Source organism: Strix uralensis, chromosome 21, assembly GCF_047716275.1.
Source record: "Strix uralensis isolate ZFMK-TIS-50842 chromosome 21, bStrUra1, whole genome shotgun sequence".
NCBI lineage: Eukaryota > Metazoa > Chordata > Aves > Strigiformes > Strigidae > Strix > Strix uralensis.
Genome location: NC_133992.1, coordinates 2,035,915 through 2,054,749, shown reverse-complemented (window position 1 = coordinate 2,054,749; position 18,835 = coordinate 2,035,915). Strand labels below are relative to the sequence as shown.

The window sequence follows — 18,835 nt, the reverse complement described above, 5'->3', positions numbered from 1 at the left end:
TGCTGGCACAGTGCAGGATGGGACCAGAGGATTCAGCTATACAAGCCCTTATCCATGTGAGCTCACAGGAGGTCAGGGTGAGAGAAGAAAGTGCCCTGTACCACAGCCCGTGAGTAGTCATGAGGAGGCAAGGAAGAGCTCCACAGAGACATCCCCAAGCCTTGACTGCTTCTGATGCTGAGGAGAAAAGGAGCTCCAAAAGCAAGGAGAAGGCACTTTTCTGTAGCAGGTACTGTGAAGGACAGTGCCTTCTGCCCGGGGACACTGCCTAAAAAGCTGCCCACTAGAAGCAGCTGGAACCTGGAGCATCTTTAGCCATGTCTCGCTTGTGTGCGTTACACTAGATTTACTGAAGAGTTTCTTCGAGTCTATCTGGTGACTAGCTGAAATGATCTAAGTTCTTGTCATAATACAAAAACCTTTGCTAAATCTTCTTGTGAGCTCCATCTCAGGATGAGCTATTCAGGCTCATCTTGATGTTCTTTATGTTTTGGGCAGGCAATGACTTTCCACTTCAGCTATGAGAATGTGCCATTGCTGTTTTCGGGACTTATAATCAATACTCCTGGAGGTTAGTAAAACTGTCTTGTCCAGTCCAAACAAAAAGTTTGCAACTGATTAATGTTTCAGGTATTATCTTGCTATTTATGCCAAAAATATGCAGGCACACTGCATTGAGTCTTTTAAATGGCATCTGTGGGGTGAAAGAAAAAGAGAGATGTTTGTATTGTTTGAGAATTTGGCTGGTCTTATTAGCAACAGTGATTGCTGGTTTCAATTCAGGGGTGAAATTCCCATTAGTGTATGGATGAAATTCCCATTCACTGTCTGTACATGTGTGCACACAGCCATAGCCTGTGCAGTGATGGGGTTGTTGAATCACACAGTGTCTCTTCTGACGTGTTTTGAAGCAAATGGCTTTTGTTGCACAGGTACAATAATGTTTCTTCTTTTGTCAGAAATGGCTGGTGCTTTTGTGGCTGTCTTCTTCCTGGCCATGTTTTATGAAGGCCTTAAGATTGCTCGAGAGTGTCTGCTCCGTAAATCCCAAGTCAGCATTCGATACAACTCCATGCCAGTGCCAGGTCCCAATGGCACTATCTTGATGGAGACGCACAAAACTGTTGGGTAAGAATTTCACTTAATTCTAAGACAAACTTCTTCTGCAGCTGACAAAGGCTAAAACTGGGACAGGAAAAACTTTATGCAGCCAGTATCACTCTCTGCAAAGTGTATTGACTCCAGATTGGAACACTGCTTGACACTGGAGGGCACTGTGCTTGAGTCACTTGGCCACCCTTTAGGAACAAAAGGAGGAAAGCAGCAAGGAGTCAAATAAGCTTGTTTTTTTTTTTTTCCAAAGCAGTAATGAACACATTTGTGGAGTTCCCAGGAACAGATTTGTGTCTTACAGCCAGCGATCCTGACAGAAAATACTCAGGATCTTTCTGTTGACAGGTAGTCAAAGCCTCTGCTCAGAAAAGAAGCCATTCTGCTTATTAAATGTGGGGGTACAATAAGCTTGTAGAAGTCCATTCCTCAGCTAAAAGTTTTGTCCTCCCAGCAAGTACCGTGCTTTCTTTGTTATCAGTCAGCTCTGTGGGGAAAAACACAGTTACAAGTGACAGATGCATGCAGAAGTCTATGTCCAACCTTCTTTGTTATCTTCTCTGCCATTTCATGCCCACCTTGGCATCCTGTCAGCCTAAGAGCTAAGTTTTCTCTTCGGGGATGTGCCTTTTCCCGCCTCTGTCTCGTGGATGCTGACTGTTCTTTGGGTTTTGTGTTTTCAGACAGCAGATGCTGAGCTTCCCTCACCTCCTGCAGACTGTACTGCACATCATTCAAGTCGTGGTCAGTTACTTCCTCATGCTGATCTTCATGACGTACAACGGATACCTCTGCATAGCCGTGGCGGCAGGGGCAGGGACGGGCTATTTCTTCTTCAGCTGGAAAAAGGCAGTTGTTGTGGATATCACGGAGCACTGCCATTAACACTGGATGCTGCCCAGAAGCCTCTCCACCCCACTGCTCTCTTGAAGCGCAGCCATCATGAGGACTGGATCATTCCTAAGCTGAAAGAGAATCAATCTGAAGAAAATCAACTGGAGTTCACCACAAGTTCCTAGCTGGGGTGTGGGGATGTGAGGAGCTGGGGTATGCTGCTCCCCTTTGCTGCAGACTGGCAGCAGGGCTGACTCTTGAGGGTCCCGTGGTAGCCATTCTTGGCTAGGATTTGCTTTATTCTTAGATTATGCAGTGATTGAAATTAGTTGGCTGACAGAAATGTAGAAATTATTCTTTAAAAAAAAACAAAACACAAAAAAAACCATTTTATTTTTAAATTGCAAATGCTCATCTGTGAGGGTTTTATGAACAGTAGGGTAAAGATTGAAGTTGCCAATGGAGCCTACGTGTGCAAATGGCTATTTTAATTTTACTTTTTTTCAATATGTACATAATGCTGGGGAGGAGATCTCCCTGGCATTGTGGCTTTTGGGGCCAATGACACCTTCTGATGCAGAAGGACTCAGCCTCTGAGGCAGATTTGGTGCTGCACATTAGACACACTCAGGTGTGTCCTGGCAAGGGAGTACTTTGACATAAGTATGTGACCCGTGTGCTTCAGGGGTCTAGATGAGTCTGTCCTCCAAGCCCATCAGAGTACGATGAGTGTTGCTAATCTTCTGATGTATCCAGCAGCTTTACTTGGCGTCAAGTGGTAACGTTTGGGTTTGGCTGCTCTCACTTCCCAATCATGGAAATATACAGAGTAGATGCAGGACAACAATTGTGTATTTACAGGGCAAAAAGATTTTAAATAAACCATTGAACCCTCATTTACTTCATGTTGAATTACACCTGGATGGATCTAGAGCTAGACTGTTGGTTCACTAAAACTAGTTCTGTAAATGAGGCAAGAGCTAAATAATGATTCCTTGATTGAGATGAAGGAAGTCAACCCTATTCCTGTAAAGGAGAGATTTGGGGAAGATAAGAAAGAAAAGATAGGACTACAGCAGCCTTTGGTCTCCAGTGAAATTTGGAGCAGTTTAGGCTGATGAAAAAGTATTCCTGACCCAGATGACTCCTCTTTGTCTTAATAATCATGCTGTGACCATGTTAGCTTGGAGATGTAAGAGTTATCAGTGCCAGTGGTGGGCAAGTGTTGTAGCACAGTAAAGAACTTGTTCCGTGCTGTGAGCTCGGCGCGTTTCACGGGCAGGACAGGCTGTGACACAGGCGAAAGCAGCTTCCTGTGTGTGTGATGCCCAGAACATGCTTTGGGTTTTCTAGGGAGCAGTTTTGGTTTAGCACTTCATTCTTAAACTGCTTCTTGTTGTAGGGAATGTTGTGCAGAGTATGGTGCAAAGTCTTCATTCTCCTCGGGATGCCCAATTTGTGCCTGTAACTGGCTGAAAGGGAAGATGGTTGGATTTTCAGAAAGGCACTGAAAAACAGACACCACTTTCAGGCTGGGACTGATGTCTGGGATGTGCCATGAGAACAGGGAATCCTTTTGAGAGGAAAGTATTCGGGCACATGCAGTAGCAGTTTTTTCTCCGAAGATGCTACTAGTCACACTGTTAGCAGTAGCTGTGTAGGGAAAGCTGATCTTTGAAGAGGAATTACATTTCTTTAGCCCATAAGCCTTTCAGGGCGAGGCCCATCCCTGTGTACGTTGCTCTTCGCTGTGCTGATGCTACTACAGCAGCACAGAGCCCACCCTCAGCCTCCCACCCTCTTTGAAAGGCAGCAGGAAATCTGTTACTGCCACTACCAGGATCTTGGATCGCACCATCTAAAGTCAACTGTCCTGGGTTGATGCCAGCTATTTATTTGGACATTTTGTTTTCTTTGGACAGTCTATTTATACAGAATAAAAGGAGATGAGTTAAAAGCAGGCTTAGGTTTCTAAAGAGCCTCTTTCTGTAGCAAATTTGCATCTGGGTGAAGGAGGCAAAGTTATTTTCATGGAAAAATTCCAGCCACCTCCTGATGAGAGACAGGAAAAGCTCTTCCCTGGTCTGGTTTTTGAAGGGAGTTATGTTTGTAGCAGACTGCAGAAGGAGATACAGATGCCCTCTCTCTGTATCCGTCACAAAGGTAAAAATCTTCTGTGCCCTCTAAGCAATCACGGCTCTCTGTGAGAATGGAAAACAGACCCCTCCAATCCCTGCGAGAGAGCTGTGAGGAAATCTTGGTGTTTGTCAGAGAAAATTGAGGCAGTTAAGTGCTGCAGATGGTTGTTTATGTTTTGAAAGCTTTACACTGCAGGGGCTTGATCCCTGAAGGAGTTCAGAGCTGATGTTGCCAACACCTCTTCGATCGGTTTCTCTTGAACGAGCTGGAGTTGTTGCCCTTACAGGGATGTCTGATTACAGGCTGTAGTCACGAGTGGCTTTGCGTGATGACAGTAGTTACTTCATATACCTCTTGCTGTGTCTTTCTCTCAAATAGAACCTCTGCTTGGCCTGACCCTCTCGCTATGACCTTTTAGCCACCTTTCCTTGTATTCAAGTGACCAGACTTGAATTCTCTGATTCAAGTGATCAGAGATGGATGACTTGGAGATTAGGCAATAGCTGTGGCTTTTCCAGTATAAACTTGGTTCTCTTTTTAGCTTTCTGCCTCATTCTTAATCTGTGCCCTTGAAATTGTTTCTCCCCAAGGATGAGTACCTCTGTTTTCAAAGGGTCATCTCCTCCCCACGCTCCCACAAGAGAGGGCACACAGCTTTCTCCTGTGTGCAGAGAGGGGAGTGACGCTGACCTCGCAGTGGTCACTTGGGGAGCAGGAACCTGGGCAGAAGTCTCCCAAGTGTCTAGCGAGTGCCCCAGCTGCCTTCCAGCAGCCTGTAAGAACGATGGTTTGAGCACTGGGCAGTACCTGAGTTAGAAATGGGAGCCCAGTACCTGAGTTGTTAGAAATGGGAGCCCAAGCTGGGAAGGCGGTTAAGGAGAGAAGCTGGAGGGCTGTGTCCTCTCTGCCTCTGAGCTCGCTGATACAGCACGGCACAACTGAGAAAGGGACGTTTCCAGTCCGTGTCTCCCTGCCAGCTTTGGCCATGCTTTTGGTTCAATGTTGACAATCCAGAGAAGCCACCTACCTCCCTGTGTCCCAGCCTCCCCCTGGTCCAACCAGATGCCACCAGCTGCCATGTTCTTGGCCCAGGTTGCTGTTTGCTTTACCAGAGTCTGGGCAAAACCTGGCCTCCCTACTGACTGCTTTTGGTGCAGTCCCAACCGTTCTGCTGGCTGTATTTAAAGTTGTCCTGATAACACTAAACTTGCATTAAGTAGTGCTTGGAGGGAGGTGAGGACTCTAATGATTACGAGACTTGAGGAAATTAAATTTGTATAACACACATGTAGCATGCTTGGAACGTGATGTCTGGCGTCTCTTTGTACCCTGATGTTTGGTCTCCACGTGCTTTGCTTCTGGATTATCATCCTGGAAGAAGTGCAAAAAGTATCCAGGCTGTGTTCACCAGCTGGCTTTTGTTGCTTTTCTTTGAGTGCCTTTTCAGCTTGTCTGGAGCCAGTCCCACCAAATCCAGCAGGATTTCTAGTTTTGTTTACAGTGGACTGTCTTTTTTGGTTTTACTCTTGCTCTTTGTGGAGGTAACTTGTCTAATATTACTGTGAATATCAAGAATCTCCTGTATATAATTAACCAATAAAATAGATTGCATTTTACTGTGGTGGATGTGTGTTTTGGAAACAATGCTCAATGCAGACTGCAGCTGAAGTGGCGGCTGGTGGCTCTTCCTGCAGCATTCAGAAAGTCACCCCGAGAGGAAGTGCCTGTTTTTATTAGCAAGAGGCCCTGCAGCCGGGCAACTCCAGCCTGGCCTTCCCCAGCCCCTTGTCTCTGGCAGGACTTTTCGGTGCCTGCTGTGACGTGGGGGTGAGCAGCAGGGGCCGAGCGTCCATCTTCGCGTGGTGGGGATGGGCATGAGGAGCTGCATCCTCTGGGCCCACCCCAGCCACCAACAATAAGCCCTAAAGCTGCCGGAAGAGGAATGTGGGAAGTGACTGAGGTGAGTCACCGTTTGTGTCAGTCCAGTTACACTTTGCAGTGTGAGGAAAGCCGAGATGGAAGGAGGAACTGGTGCCTCCCAGATCCGTTTTCCCCTACCGAGGGAGGAGTCAAAGGACCAAGTTTTAGGGAGCTGTGATAATAAGCCCCCTCAGTGCATGGAAGGTGTCTCTGCGCAGCAAGGAACACTCTGCCTCCCAGAGTTTTACTCTACACTGTATTCATCCCTACAAAAGAAATGAGGGGCTGGGTTGGTTTTTCTTCCCCTGTGCAGCCAAAGGATGCCTGGAATGTCCCAGAATGTTTCCCTGTCAGACCTGGGGTGTGCTGGGAATAGCAGAGCGATCCCTGATAGTTTTATGTGGTGTTAGACTGCTAAAGCAGCTCTGCTCTAGGCCAGACCATGGCTCTGTCCTGTCTGATGAGCAGTTTGAAAAGTTTTAAGTTCACAGAATCACAGAATCATCCAGTTTGGAAAAGCCCTTGAAGCTCCTCCAGTCCAACCATGAACCTCACCCTGACCGTTCCCAACTCCACCAGATCCCTCAGCGCTGGGTCAACCTGACTCTTCAACCCCTCCAGGGATGGGGACCCCCCCCTGCCCTGGGCAGCCCGTTCCAACGCCCAACAGCCCCTTCTGCAAAGAAATCCTTCCTAAGAGCCAGTCTGACCCTGCCCTGGCGCAGCTTGAGGCCATTCCCTCTTGTCCTGGCGCTGGTTCCTTGGCTCAAGAGACTCATCCCCCCTCTCTGCACCCTCCTTTCAGGGAGTTGTAGAGGACAATGAAGTCTCCCCTCAGCCTCCTCACGTGCCCAGGCAGCTGATGTTGTAAATCCAGATACGTGCTGTCAGAAATCTGTCCGACTCTGCTTTTTACCTGACACCATCTATAAGGAAATAGTTGGTGACCTTTGATCCAAGCAACAAATGTCACTACCTGGAAGTCCCATCTCAGAGTGACAAACCAGTGCAACTGGGGTGACGCACTGCCCAGGGCTGAATGGAAGTGGAACGGGTAAGTGTAAAGGAAAAATGGCTTAATCAGAAAATACAGGATATTGTTCCCCGTCCACGTGCCCAGTATGTTCTACTGCATCCAGGTTTGCCCTGCTAAGGACCCCATCCTCATCCCACGGCTGTGCAGCCACCCCTGTGAAACATATGGCACTAGGTGATTTTATCAGACATGGGGCTTCTCTCCTGGCCTCTCGGGAAAGGACAGAGCAGCATCTGGAAGAAGGATTGCCAGTTGCACCTGGAGCTGTGACACCCACTACCTTTATTCACACAGGCTTGTCAAACACTTATCATCAGACACTGCCCAGTACCTTCTCCTTAGTGAGGTCACCAACTTTCGGGGCTAAAGGTTTAAATGAACACATTCCACTGGCTCCCTTTAAGATTACTAAATCAAAAGATCCCCAGAAGATCCTTCTGCAGCGGCAGCGTGTCACCTCCTCACCTGCATCCATCAGGATGCACACAGGCAAAGGAAACACTGTGGTCTTGGTGCTTCCATCCCTGCCTGCGTGGTCTCCACAGCTATTTAAAGCAGCTCGTGTGATTTTTTTTTTTTTTTTTTTAAAAAAGACGTATTTATTTAAAACAAAACACTTGGCCATGGGGCGTTCACGGGCGTGTTAACGAAACTTAAAAAACTCAACAAAAAACAAACAACAAAAAGGAAGGGGGAGAGGCCCGTCCCCCAGCCTCGGGGCCCCTCCCGGCTGGCGCGGGGGGCTGGTGGCTCCCGGGGCGCCCTGTTCCGCCCCGCCGCTAGAACTCGAAGGTGCCGAAGTGGGCGGCGCGGCCGCCGGCCTTGGGCTGCGGCTTGTAGCCGATGCGGTCATTGATGATCTGCTCCCGGCTCTTGTGGTCGGCGCCCAGCGCGATGGCCGCCGCCGCCGCCGCCGCCTCCTCGCCGGCCGCCACCCCCTCCACGTCCTCCCGCTGCTTCTTGCGGCTCTGCGGGGCAAAGGGGCCGCGTCAGGGCGCTCCCGGGCGGCAGCAGACGGGCCCCCCGGGGGCGGCCGCGGACGGCCCCGCTCGCACCTCCAGGTCCTTCCGGACGCTCTCGAACTCCTCGATGTCGTCCAGCTTCAGCTCCAGACGCGTCGGCTTCCGCCGCAGCATGGCGCCACCGCTCCGCCTCAGCCGCCGCCGGCCAGGGCCCCGCGCGCCCGGGCCACACCCCCCAGCATGCCCCGCGCCCCCAGCCACACTTCCCGGCGTGCCTCGCGCCTCCTGCCGCTGACGGGCACCGCGCCTCCCGGCATGCCCCGCCGTCTGGCCACACCTCCCAGCGTGCCCCGCGACCCAGCCACACTTCCCGGCATGCCTCGCGCCCCTACCGCTGACGGGCACCGCGCCTCCCGGCGTGCCCCGCGCTCCCCGCCGCGCCTCCCGGCGTGCCCCGCGCCCCCCGGAAGCGGTTGTGAGGCGGCGGAGCCCGTGTGCGGCGCGTTCGCGGCTGGGTTCGGGTTGGCTCTGCAGTCGCTATGGCCTCTGCGCGGGCACCGGCGGCGCGCGGTGGCGCCCGGCCCGCCGTGCGGGCCCCCGCGCCTGCGGAGGTGGGCGTCTGGCGGGGGGGAGAGGGCGGCGGCGGCTCCGGGCCCGTTACCCGCCCGAGGTGGTACCGCCCCGCGGGCCCGGAGCAGTGGGGAGAGGCCGCGGGCAGACCCGAGGGCGCGCGTTTGCTTTTGGGCGTGTGGGCTTTGCTGTGGCGGGGAGCCCCGGTGCGGGGAGGCCCTCCCATGCCGTCGGTGACACCGGAGCTATTCAAGGGGCCGCGACTGGGCCGCTTACGTGTTTTCATGAGTTTTTACAGAATCTTTTAATTTTTCTTGGAAAGTTTGTCGTAAAGCTCCTTTCCTGGGAGGAAGGAGCTGTTCATCTTCCATCTCCCTCTGCTTTCCAGTGAGGGCACTGAGAGCTGGCAGTCGGCGTCCCTCGTGCCTTTTCTGGGGCTTGTTCAACAAGATTAGGAAAAGTTTTATGTTCTGAATTTAAAAAAAAAAAACAAAACAACAACACCGAAAACCCCAGAGCCTTAAAAATGAGGTCCAAGCAGATAATAAGAAACACAAAACAACACAGTCTAATTTAAGCAAATTATTTAATGTGACACTTTACTTTTAATCTTTGCACCTGAGGCATAGCCTTATTGTCCAAAATTAACACCTCACATAGAATTTTAGGGTTTCTTCATGTGTGTACAAACTTTCTCTAGCAGAGCAGTGCTTTCTTGCAATGCTAAGCTGTTTGTTGTCTCCTTTTTAGCCAAAACACACATAAAATTCTACCTTTACCTTCCAGGCCACAAAGAGCAAGCCTGCAGAAGAGAGCGATGCTCCTCCACCCAAGAGGGCCCCCATCTTTTATGGCAGTTTGGAAGAGAAAGAAAGGGAGCGTCTGGCAAAAGGAGAATCGGGGCTGCTGGGAAAAGAGGGGATGAAAGCTGCGATTGAGGCCGGCAACATCAACATAAGCAGTGGTGAGAATGTTTAACCACCGTTTTTTTTTCCCATCGGGCTCTGGAATGTGACACTTTCAAAAGTCTCTGATCATTTTTGAGCATAATTTAAAGTAAAAAAGGCGAGAGCGTTGCCTGGACTGTTGTCTCTTTGTTTGGATCTTCCTGTTTGAGAGGGATCTCTTGTCTGATTGTTGTTTTCAATCTGACCGTTTTGGTTTTTGTCCAGGTGAGGTCTTTGATCTCGAGGACCACATGAGCGAGCGGCAGGCGGAAGTGCTGGCTGAGTTTGAGCGCAGGAAGAGAGCCCGGCAGATCAACGTCTCCACTGACGACTCCGAAGTGAAAGCCTGTTTGCGAGCCCTGGGGGAGCCCATCACGCTCTTTGGAGAAGGTCCTGCAGAAAGGAGGGAGAGGTGCTGTGTCTGCCCCGAGTGTTGCAAACAGGGAACACTCAGCTTTTCCCTGTTTATCAAATTCCTGATGTTTTCCTTATAGCTGGGGTGCGGTGAGTGCTGCCGGTCAGTAATGCTTCACTACAACTCAGCAAGAATGCTGAGGAAGAAAAAATGGCAGACAGTGATTATTTGTCAGGTTAGCTGAGAATTCACTGAATGAATATGATTTAATATGTTTCTTTCCAGATTAAGAAATATCCTTTCAGTGGTTGGCACAGACGCATTAAAAAAGACCAGGAAAGATGATGACAGGTCTAAAAAATCCAAAGAAGAGGTAATGGTCTCTCTTGTTCTCTCAGTGCTGAGGGAGATATGTATGATACCCTTTGGGATACCTTACTTTGTCTCTACTATGTCCAGGACTCTTGCTTTTGGTCAGTCTGTGGATTCTTATGTCATCCCTTCACGCTCCTCTGTGTTGCCCATTTTAGCAAAACTGTGGCAATGTGTTACCTAAGTCAGGAGCGTTAAGTCTGGCTTGTACTGCAGGTCAAATTCCATGCTGGAGATCAGACATCTGGACTGTTACTACAGCAACTTCTTTATTGTTGCTTGTCTTCATACTTGGGAAAAAAAAAATATGTTCCTGCTACTACGCATCTGTTTCTGCCTTTGATTCTTCTCTCTGAATCCATTTTTTCCTTATCATTTTTGAGGGTCGCTGTAAGAAATAAGGACAGTTGCTGCAGATCTGGGGTTTCTTCTTACTGGGTGATGTGTAGGGAAGGAGGGAGCTGTATGTCACTAAGTAAAAATGAGATAGTGTTCAATTGAAATATTCTTGAGTGAGATGACAGCACATCAGGATTTGATCTGTAGGGCAGAGTTTGACTTGTCTCTCTTAATCCCTTTTTCTAGGGCTTATAGTTATGCAAAATGCCCTTAGAAAGAGGCCTTAACACGGTAAGATTTAAGAACAGATGGTGTGGTGGTACTTATGTGCTAAGAGGAGGTCATGTAAGGTAACTGAAGAGAAGAGCAGTATCACATCAGCTTTTTCTTCAGTTTTGTTCTTTTTCTTACAGTATCAACAAACCTGGTACCACGAAGGACCACGCAGTCTGAAAACAGCAAGGCTGTGGCTTGCTAACTACTCACTCCCCAGGTAAGGAAAAACAGCACAAAGAAGGAAGAAGATGCAACCTCTTGTAAATCTAGCAGCTAATCCCACTGTGAGTAGTGCAGGAAATTTGAGATCAAAGGAATGGGGAATGTACACTGGTAGACAGGTCCAGTGAGCTCAGAGTTTGAGTTCTCAGTGACTGACTCTAGCATTAGCCCGGTGTGGGGGAAGGCTTGTTTCCAGCAGCTGGGCAGGGAAAATGTAGGGGCTTGTTACTCCACCTTTGCTCTTCACAGGGCAGTGAAGCGGCTAGAAGAAGCCCGGCTGCTCAAAGAGATTCCGGAGGCAACCAGGACATCGCAGAGACAGGAGCTACACAAATCCCTGCGAGTAGGTTTGGCAGCTGCCCAGCTGCTGTGTTTAAAACTTTTTTTGCTGATCTCCAAAGAAATGAGAAAGATCAGCTGCCCGGAGGTGCTGCCCAGGTACACGTAGTTCTCTGTGCTGTGCCTGTCACCTGTTGGAATGCTCTGCTTTTTCTCTCTTTCTCTGTTCTAACTTTCTTCAGTGATTCAGAGAGATGTACTTCGGTTGTCCCCGCACTGCCTTGCCTGGAAGCTAAAGAAATTTATTCCTGGCTTTGTCACAGGTGTACCTGGCTAGGAAGGGACTGCTCACTTTCCTCTTCCAGTACCACAGACACTGGTGCATAAAACCAAGGGAAATAAGAACCAACACAGTAATTCAAACCATGTTTTAGGTGACTCCGAGACGCCCTTTTTGAGCATGTTAAGTCAGATTCTCAGCATAACTGAACAGAATGGCTCAAGCACACAGTGTGCTGCTGCTCTAATCCTGTTTATACCCAGAGGCTTTAGCTGCCAGAGGATTTGCTTCTCCCCTAAGCGCACCGCACTGCCTGCCCTAGTCTGTCTGGTTGTATTCATTGGATGAGTTGTGGAAAGAGGCCAAAACTACAGTAAGTTCTCTGTCAAACTGTGGTTGCAAAGCAGGTCTGCAGGGTTATTGGTGGCAAGTACCATGGGTGGCACATCGATGGCTAAGCTGTGCCCTAGGGCCGTGCTACCTTACATGGGTCAGGCTGGCTCCAGGGCCCTCCTGCTTGGAGCTGGAGTGGCTCAGAGGCAGCTGCTCCCTTCAAAAGTGTCTTTCCAAAGGCCTCTGCCTCCTCCGGCGTACCTTTCCCTCCTTCACCTCAGTCTTTGGCTGTGGCTTTCTCTAGGCTGTTTTACTTTACTCATTTATTGTTTTCTTTGTGTTTGGTTACAGTCCTTGAATAATTTCTGCAGTCAGATTGGAGATGATCGCCCACTCTCCTACTGCCACTTCAGCCCCAATTCCAAACTCCTCGCTACTGCCTGCTGGTAAGTTTTCTTTTACAGCACTTGCTTTAGGGGCTGGGAGAGCACAGCAGGAGTGAAGGAGAGGGATGTTACTGGAGGCTTGTGAATCATGAGAGTTCAGAAATGCTTTTTCTTTCTGCTCTGAACTCTCTCTTCACTTTGTGTAGAGCTTAGCAGAGATTGCAGTGTGAGTCAATTAGTTCCTATGGTTGCTTGCCCAAAGTGTGTGGGTATTTTAGCCATTCCAGAATCCCCCAGGGTGTTTTGATCAGTTCTTTGATGTTCCTGTCTACACTAATATCTATTTCTTGTCTTCAACAGGAGTGGATTGTGCAAGCTCTGGTCTGTGCCTGACTGCAACCTTGTTCATACTTTACGAGGTAGAGAGCAACTTTCACTGAGACTCTTTGCTTGTTTCTTTTGTTCCTCTCTGGGTTGAGTTTCCATATCTGAATTACTTTGTGACTCAAAACATGGTGCTCTTTGGGCAGATTTTATTCTCAGGAGAGCATCAGTCAAGCTTGCGGAGCACGGGCACGTGTCAGATAATCAAGGGGAAGCCCTGGCCTTTCTCTTAGACCTAAGACCTGAGTTTGCTGTTTCTGTTTCTGAATGGTGTTTTGTTTTGTTTCAAAACCTGGTTTGAGTAATTTTGAGCCAACTGTCAGCATTTTTGGCCAGATCACTTAACAGCTGTGAGGTTCTTTGAACAGTGGTCATGACTTCGACTAACTACAAATGTGAAGACAAATCTCTTGCTTGACATGTTGAATTCTCACAACATTCTGAGGATTACAAACCTTGGTGTTTGATGCTCTTAGGTGGGTCCTACTAGAAGTGCAGTTTAGCTGTTTGCAGGACAGATGTGTCTGGTAGTTACAAAGCAACTCCACCCAGCATGGGAGGACACAGTGAAAGTGTTCACTGGTACCTGACTAATTAGTAACAAAGAAGTGCTGCTTTTCTGAAGAATTGGCCAAGATCACGTGGCAGATTACGAGTTTTGATTTTCCTTTCTCTTAAGGACATAACACCAACGTAGGAGCAATAGTCTTTCATCCCAAAGCCACTGTCTCCCTAGACAAGAAGGACGTTAACCTGGCCTCGTGTGCGGCTGATGGGTCTGTCAAACTCTGGAGCCTTGAAAGGTCAGAATGATACCAGACATGCACAGCTGCAGCATTGTTGTTCTGGGGTTTATTTTGTGTTACTAAACACTGGACATTTACCATCCTCCTGCAAATATAACCTTTTTTTGTAGTTATACCAGTGCAATTCCTGGCCTCAGTATGTGCCACCTTCTTCAGCAGGAAAAGAGATCACCCTGATTAGGGGAATCAAGGTGAGGGGAAATCGTCTGAAAAGAATCAAGTCAGAATTGCTGCTGGGCATTGGTAAACTGCTTTGGGTGACGGATGGAAGATTTGGAGATTGTTTCATTCTAACCTTTCTTTTAGGAGAAAATTTCCCCTGTTGGATATTAAGAAACGAACTTTTTGAGTTATTGGAAAGCACCAGTATTCAGGGAGGGACTAACCAAATACGTGACCATGCACAAAAGCTTCAGCCTGTCATGAAAACAAGTGGCTCATTGCACAGTGTAGGTTTGGAAGATGCACAGCATCTCCCTCAAGCCGGTGAAGAAGAGAACGGTGTAGATACCGAGCCCTAGCATCGGCTGTGCTTGAAAAGTGGAGCCCTGCAGTGCACCTCAGGAAGAGGCAGGCAGCTCCGAGATCCTCAGTTGTTTATCCTTAGCTGAAAGTCATTTCTAATGGCAGAAGCGTACCTGTCCAAAGGGACAGGTTGTTTATTAGCCTCACGTGACCATGTCTCTTTAGGTAGCCTGTTAGAAAGAAACTAAATGCTGTTCAGGTCTTCTGCTGAAGGGTACTGACCTGCTGCCTGTAGTTCTGGGAGAATAAATATTCACTCTGTCCTGCCTCCCTGCAACTCTTCAGCACAGCAGGATTTGCTGTAGTTCAGGATGTGTTCTGTGTAGTCACAGTAAAACTCCCTGCAATTCAGGTAGTCTGTGTTTTGCTTCTGCACTTTCAAAGTGCTAATGACGAGGGTCTTGTTAGTTTTCCCAGAAGAACTTTATCCCAGAAGAACTTTATAACCAACAGTTATCCCAGATGTAACCAATAATTATCCCGAAGAACTTTATAAGCAGTATGAGTGCGGGTAGAGGGGTTTCACTTAGAGCTTTATCTGTGTGAACAAAAGGCAGAATTCGGAGTCATTAGTTAAAACTCTGATGCTCCTGTCTGGCTTGCATTTAATTAGCAGATCTTTTGCTGTGACCATCATGTTTGCAAAGGCCTGGCTAGAGCCAGCTACCTCTGACCAGCGTCCGATGATTTTTGTTTCTGTTTTGCAGTGATGAACCGGTGGCAGATATTGAAGGACACAGCATGAGAGTGGCCCGTGTGATGTGGCACCCGTCTGGGAGGTTCCTGGGTACTACCTGGTATGGAGATGTGGTTATTTGCTGTAAGCCGTTGCCATTAGCTGTCTCGCTGGTAGCCCAGGGGGGCCACTGCTTGCCTGCAGAGGAGCCCAGCATGGACAAGGATTGGCCATTCCTGGCAACGGCCGGGCTGTTGCAGTGTAAACCTCAGCACGGCATTGGGATTCCTTTCTCTGCCCCTTCTGTGAGACCCTGTTGGTCTCCAGTTGGAAATAAAACGCCCACAGTTAGTGAAATATCCTGTTATTCTCTTTGGAGATACATCTAGTTGGACAAATGCTTTGTTTTTACAGCTACGATCACTCGTGGCGCTTATGGGACTTGGAAGCTCAGGAAGAAATCCTCCATCAGGAGGGGCACAGCAAAGGGGTCTACGACATCGCCTTTCACACGGACGGGTCTCTCGCTGGCACGGGGTGAGTTTGCTTTGCGTCTGGACCGGATTTGAAATATGATCAAGGTTTTGTTGCTGACCAGTGGTTCCTGCTGGTGAGGCTGAGCGTGCTCTGGCAGTTGCTGAAGGCTCTGGTGGGTAACACTCGGCTTCTCTCTTCCTAGTGGGCTGGACGCTTTTGGCCGGGTGTGGGACTTGCGCACGGGACGCTGTATCATGTTTCTAGAAGGGCACCTGAAGGAGATCTACGGGGTTAACTTCTCCCCAAATGGGTAAGCAGAGAACTTGTATGGTTTAGGTGGAAGCTCTGAGTACAAACCCCAGCTCCCAGCATGTTCTTCCTCCTGAAACAAAGAAATTCACTCAACAGTCAGAATCCAATAGAACTGTTCAGCAGATATTCTTTATTAGCAGCGCTGGGGTCGCCCTGGGGATTCTCCACCATAAGGGCTCCCAAGAACCAGCAAGGGACATCAGTTTACATACACACAAATCATACGTATTCATTAGATTTCCTGGAAAAGGGTGTTTTATGATAATGAGTTCCCGGAATTCATTTACATAGTCTGAGCATGGTAGTAGAAATAGAGTGAGTGGTCGAGGGAAGAAGTACGTGGTCTTCTTCATGGTGTCTCCTCTTTCCAGAGCATGTGATGTGAAGTAAAGTCCAGATGTCTTCTTCCTAAATCATGGAGATCATCCTCCCTGGAGAGATCATCCTCCCTAGATAGTATCTCTGTGTCCTTTTGTTCGAGTTCCCCTTATCTTAGTTTGCCCAGGTGCCCATTGAAGGCTTTGAGGCTGCTATCAGTGAGTTATACAGGGAGCGTTTTACTTTTGTCTAGACAGACAAAGAGGCCTAGGGAAAACAGTTGAGGAGTCCTTGGGAAACAAACACAAGCAAAACTGTCATGCATCACAGTTTAGTCTTAATCAGAAATTCATTGGTTTGAGCCCTTTCACTCTGCCCTTTGGCAGATACCACGTGGCGACTGGCAGTGGTGACAACACTTGCAAGGTGTGGGACCTCCGCCAGAGGAAGTGCATCTACACCATTCCTGCCCATCAGAACCTGGTGACCGGGGTGAAATTTGAACGTAAGTACCTCCCGTCTGATGTTCCTTATCCCTGCCTCTCCTGCGCCGAGGTGGCAGGGTTGGGGCAACTCAAAAACACATCTTCAGGTCAAGGAGGCCTGTAGCAGTTAGCAGAGATTTGGCATGTTTTTATTTGCAGATCTCACTTCTCCCTTTTTCTCATCCTCTACTGCAGCCAATCACGGTAACTTCCTGCTCACGGGTGCTTACGACAACACCGCAAAGATCTGGACTCACCCCGGCTGGTCGCCTCTGAAGACACTGGCCGGTCACGAGGGCAAGGTGATGGGACTGGACATCTCCCTGGACGGCCAGCTGATAGCCACCTGCTCCTACGACAGAACCTTCAAGTTGTGGACAGCAGAGTAGCCCAGAGGTGCTGCTGCTGAACTGGAACGGAGATGTTAACGGCTTTCAACTAAGACTTGCTATTTTTTATATTAAAGAGGCAAAAAAAAGGAATTGCCTAGTGCAACACGCCTCGCAGCAGCTGTAGTCACTGGCTGGTCTGGGGCGGAGGCGGTTTCGAAGCACCTGTGTTTGCCAGGGCTTGGCTGAAGTCACATCTCGGGTGATGTTTTTCCACTTTTTAGGACATTGTTTTTATACTGCAGATACTGCTTTTGCTGTAATTTGGAGATGATCCCCCTGCTTCCACCCTCCCTTCCAAGTCAGGCTCACAGGTTTTCTCCAGTCTGTTTGAAACATTTGTGGGAAGCCACACAGCACCTCGGGCACGGTGCGTTGTTCAGCCTCTGGTCATACCCTTCTTGCCTTCCATTTTCCAGGAGCCTTTGGTAGGAGTCTGGGGCTTCAAACTGGATTTGCATTTAATGACAGAAAAACTAGCTGTAAAGAGTTATAGAACTGTAACTTCCCCACCCCCGCAAAGGTTGTCTCTGAATGTGGCGGTCTGCATCCCCTTTGTATTCACTCACAGTCGATGTTAAAGGCCAGGAAAATTTTTCTTTTCCATGTAGCATCTCGTGTCCAGCTCCTTGGCTGCTCTCATGAGCTGGGTGTTTCAAATCCGTGCAGGTGTCTCCTGGTTAAGTTTTTTCTGTCTCACCTGGGATAATACAAAGAAGGCTGTTTCAGGATTGTCTTGTTCTCACACTGTAGGGAGCTTTCTTATTTGTTGTTTATTCTTTAAATTCAGGTTTTGCAAATGCTGTGTTCTGGAAAATCAAAACATGTTTTGAACGTGCACTCCAGCCTCTGGGTCTGACTGAGGAAGAGAGAAATTACAGGTACTTCACAGCACGTAGTTTGATCTGTCTGCTGCTGTAAGAAACCTTCAGGAGAAAAGAGACGACTGATGCATCTCCCCGTTGTCAGCTGGGGGGCAGCTGTCTGTGCCCTGGGAACGTGAACACAGTTCTGTTCTCAGCACCTGCAGTGCCCTTGGAGATCGTGTTCTAAGAAATAAAACCCAAACCCGCTCACAAGTTACTTCTGACAAAGTGTGGGCCCTTCCACCTGGTACGGTGGGATCTGCCCCGTGCTGTGTGCTGGCTCTTATTTACTCCCAGGGACAATCCGATGGGATGAGAGCCCAGCAGCTAACAAAAAATACTGAACTGCAGTCCCCTCGTAGGAGCCCCGGTCCCCAACTCTGGCTGTGAGGACAAGCCCCCCTGGGGTGTTTCTCACCAGGTGCCACTCACAGGACAGTCCTGGCCCAGCAGTTGCCCAGCAGGCTCACACATTTCTCTCAGGCTTAGGATGAAATTTTGGACGCCAGTTCTGTGTTTACACTTGTGTTGTGCCTGGGGTGTAAATCCCAGTGCAGGTTTCTGTCTGGCCGTGTTCAGCTCTGCTCAGTGGGAGCCAGGGGAAGGAGGCCGAGCGTTCCCCGGCCCGTGCCTGGCGCCCTTCAGCTCTGCCCCTCGGCTCACAGAATCACAGAATCATCCAGTTTGGAAAAGCCCTTGAAGCTCCTCCAGTCCAACCATGAACCTCACCCTGACCGTTCCCAACTCCACCAGATCCCTCAGCGCTGGGTCAACCCGACTCTTCAACCCCTCCAGGGATGGGGACTCCCCCCCTGCCCTGGGCAGCCCATTCCAACGCCCAACAACCCCTTCTGCAAAGAAATCCTTCCTAAGAGCCAGTCTGACCCTGCCCTGGCGCAGCTTGAGGCCATTCCCTCTTGGCCTGCCGCTGGTTCCTTGGTTCAAGAGACTCATCCCCCCTCTCTGCACCCTCCTTTCAGGGAGTTGGAGAGGGCCATGAGGTCTCCCCTCAGCCTCCTCTTCTCCAGACTAAACCCCCCCAGTTCCCTCAGCCGCTCCCCATCAGACCTGTGCTCCAGACCCTGCACCAGCTCCGTTGCCCTTCTCTGGACACGCTCGAGTCATTCAATGGCCTTTTTGGAGTGAGGGGCCCAAAACTGAACCCACTCATCGAGGGGCGGCCTCACCAGTGCCGAGCCCAGGGGTGAGATCCCTTCCCTGTCCCTGCTGGCCACGC

At 49.3% G+C, this 18,835-nt stretch overlaps 3 protein-coding genes across 15 annotated transcripts in view; 2 read left to right on the top strand and 1 right to left on the bottom strand.

Annotated features, from left to right (window-relative positions):
• The window catches only part of SLC31A1 (solute carrier family 31 member 1), a 28,543-nt gene extending 22,844 nt beyond the window's left edge, over positions 1-5,699 (top strand). For all 13 annotated transcript variants that reach the window (XM_074891021.1, XM_074891027.1, XM_074891024.1 and 10 more), the window contains 3 exons: positions 499-571; positions 960-1,128; positions 1,794-5,699. In XM_074891021.1, coding sequence (XP_074747122.1) covers positions 499-571; positions 960-1,128; positions 1,794-1,995 — 444 coding nt within the window. In that variant the 3' untranslated portion in view covers positions 1,996-5,699. The remainder of the gene's footprint in view (positions 1-498; positions 572-959; positions 1,129-1,793) is intronic.
• Positions 5,700-7,661: 1,962 nt separating this feature from the next.
• Positions 7,662-8,228, bottom strand: CDC26 (cell division cycle 26). The gene is made up of 2 exons (XM_074891132.1): positions 8,095-8,228; positions 7,662-8,007 (listed from the first exon to the last, which is right to left on the bottom strand). Exons 1-2 carry the CDS (start codon positions 8,173-8,175, stop codon positions 7,819-7,821), a joined length of 270 nt encoding a protein of 89 aa, XP_074747233.1. The 5' UTR covers positions 8,176-8,228; the 3' UTR covers positions 7,662-7,818.
• A 227-nt stretch (positions 8,229-8,455) lies between these two features.
• Positions 8,456-17,572, top strand: PRPF4 (pre-mRNA splicing tri-snRNP complex factor PRPF4). Its single transcript, XM_074891163.1, has 14 exons — positions 8,456-8,612; positions 9,358-9,535; positions 9,744-9,930; positions 10,159-10,246; positions 10,998-11,077; positions 11,332-11,425; positions 12,326-12,420; positions 12,721-12,779; positions 13,424-13,547; positions 14,783-14,872; positions 15,166-15,288; positions 15,431-15,538; positions 16,245-16,363; positions 16,539-17,572. Exons 1-14 carry the CDS (start codon positions 8,541-8,543, stop codon positions 16,730-16,732), a joined length of 1,611 nt encoding a protein of 536 aa, XP_074747264.1. The 5' UTR covers positions 8,456-8,540; the 3' UTR covers positions 16,733-17,572.
• Positions 17,573-18,835: the final 1,263 nt, after the last annotated feature.

Bases quoted from the DNA above. Each gene is read 5' to 3' on its own strand.
- CDC26 (XM_074891132.1), bottom strand. From the start codon at position 8,175: ATGCTGCGGCGGAAGCCGACGCGTCTGGAGCTGAAGCTGGACGACATC. The intron at 8,008-8,094 runs GTGCGAGCGGGG...TTTGCCCCGCAG, and splicing joins GCGTCCGGAAGGACCTGGAG to AGCCGCAAGAAGCAGCGGGA.
- PRPF4 (XM_074891163.1), top strand. From the start codon at position 8,541: ATGGCCTCTGCGCGGGCACCGGCGGCGCGCGGTGGCGCCCGGCCCGCC. The intron at 12,780-13,423 runs GTAGAGAGCAAC...CTTTCTCTTAAG, and splicing joins CCTTGTTCATACTTTACGAG to GACATAACACCAACGTAGGA. The intron at 13,548-14,782 runs GTCAGAATGATA...TCTGTTTTGCAG, and splicing joins AAACTCTGGAGCCTTGAAAG to TGATGAACCGGTGGCAGATA.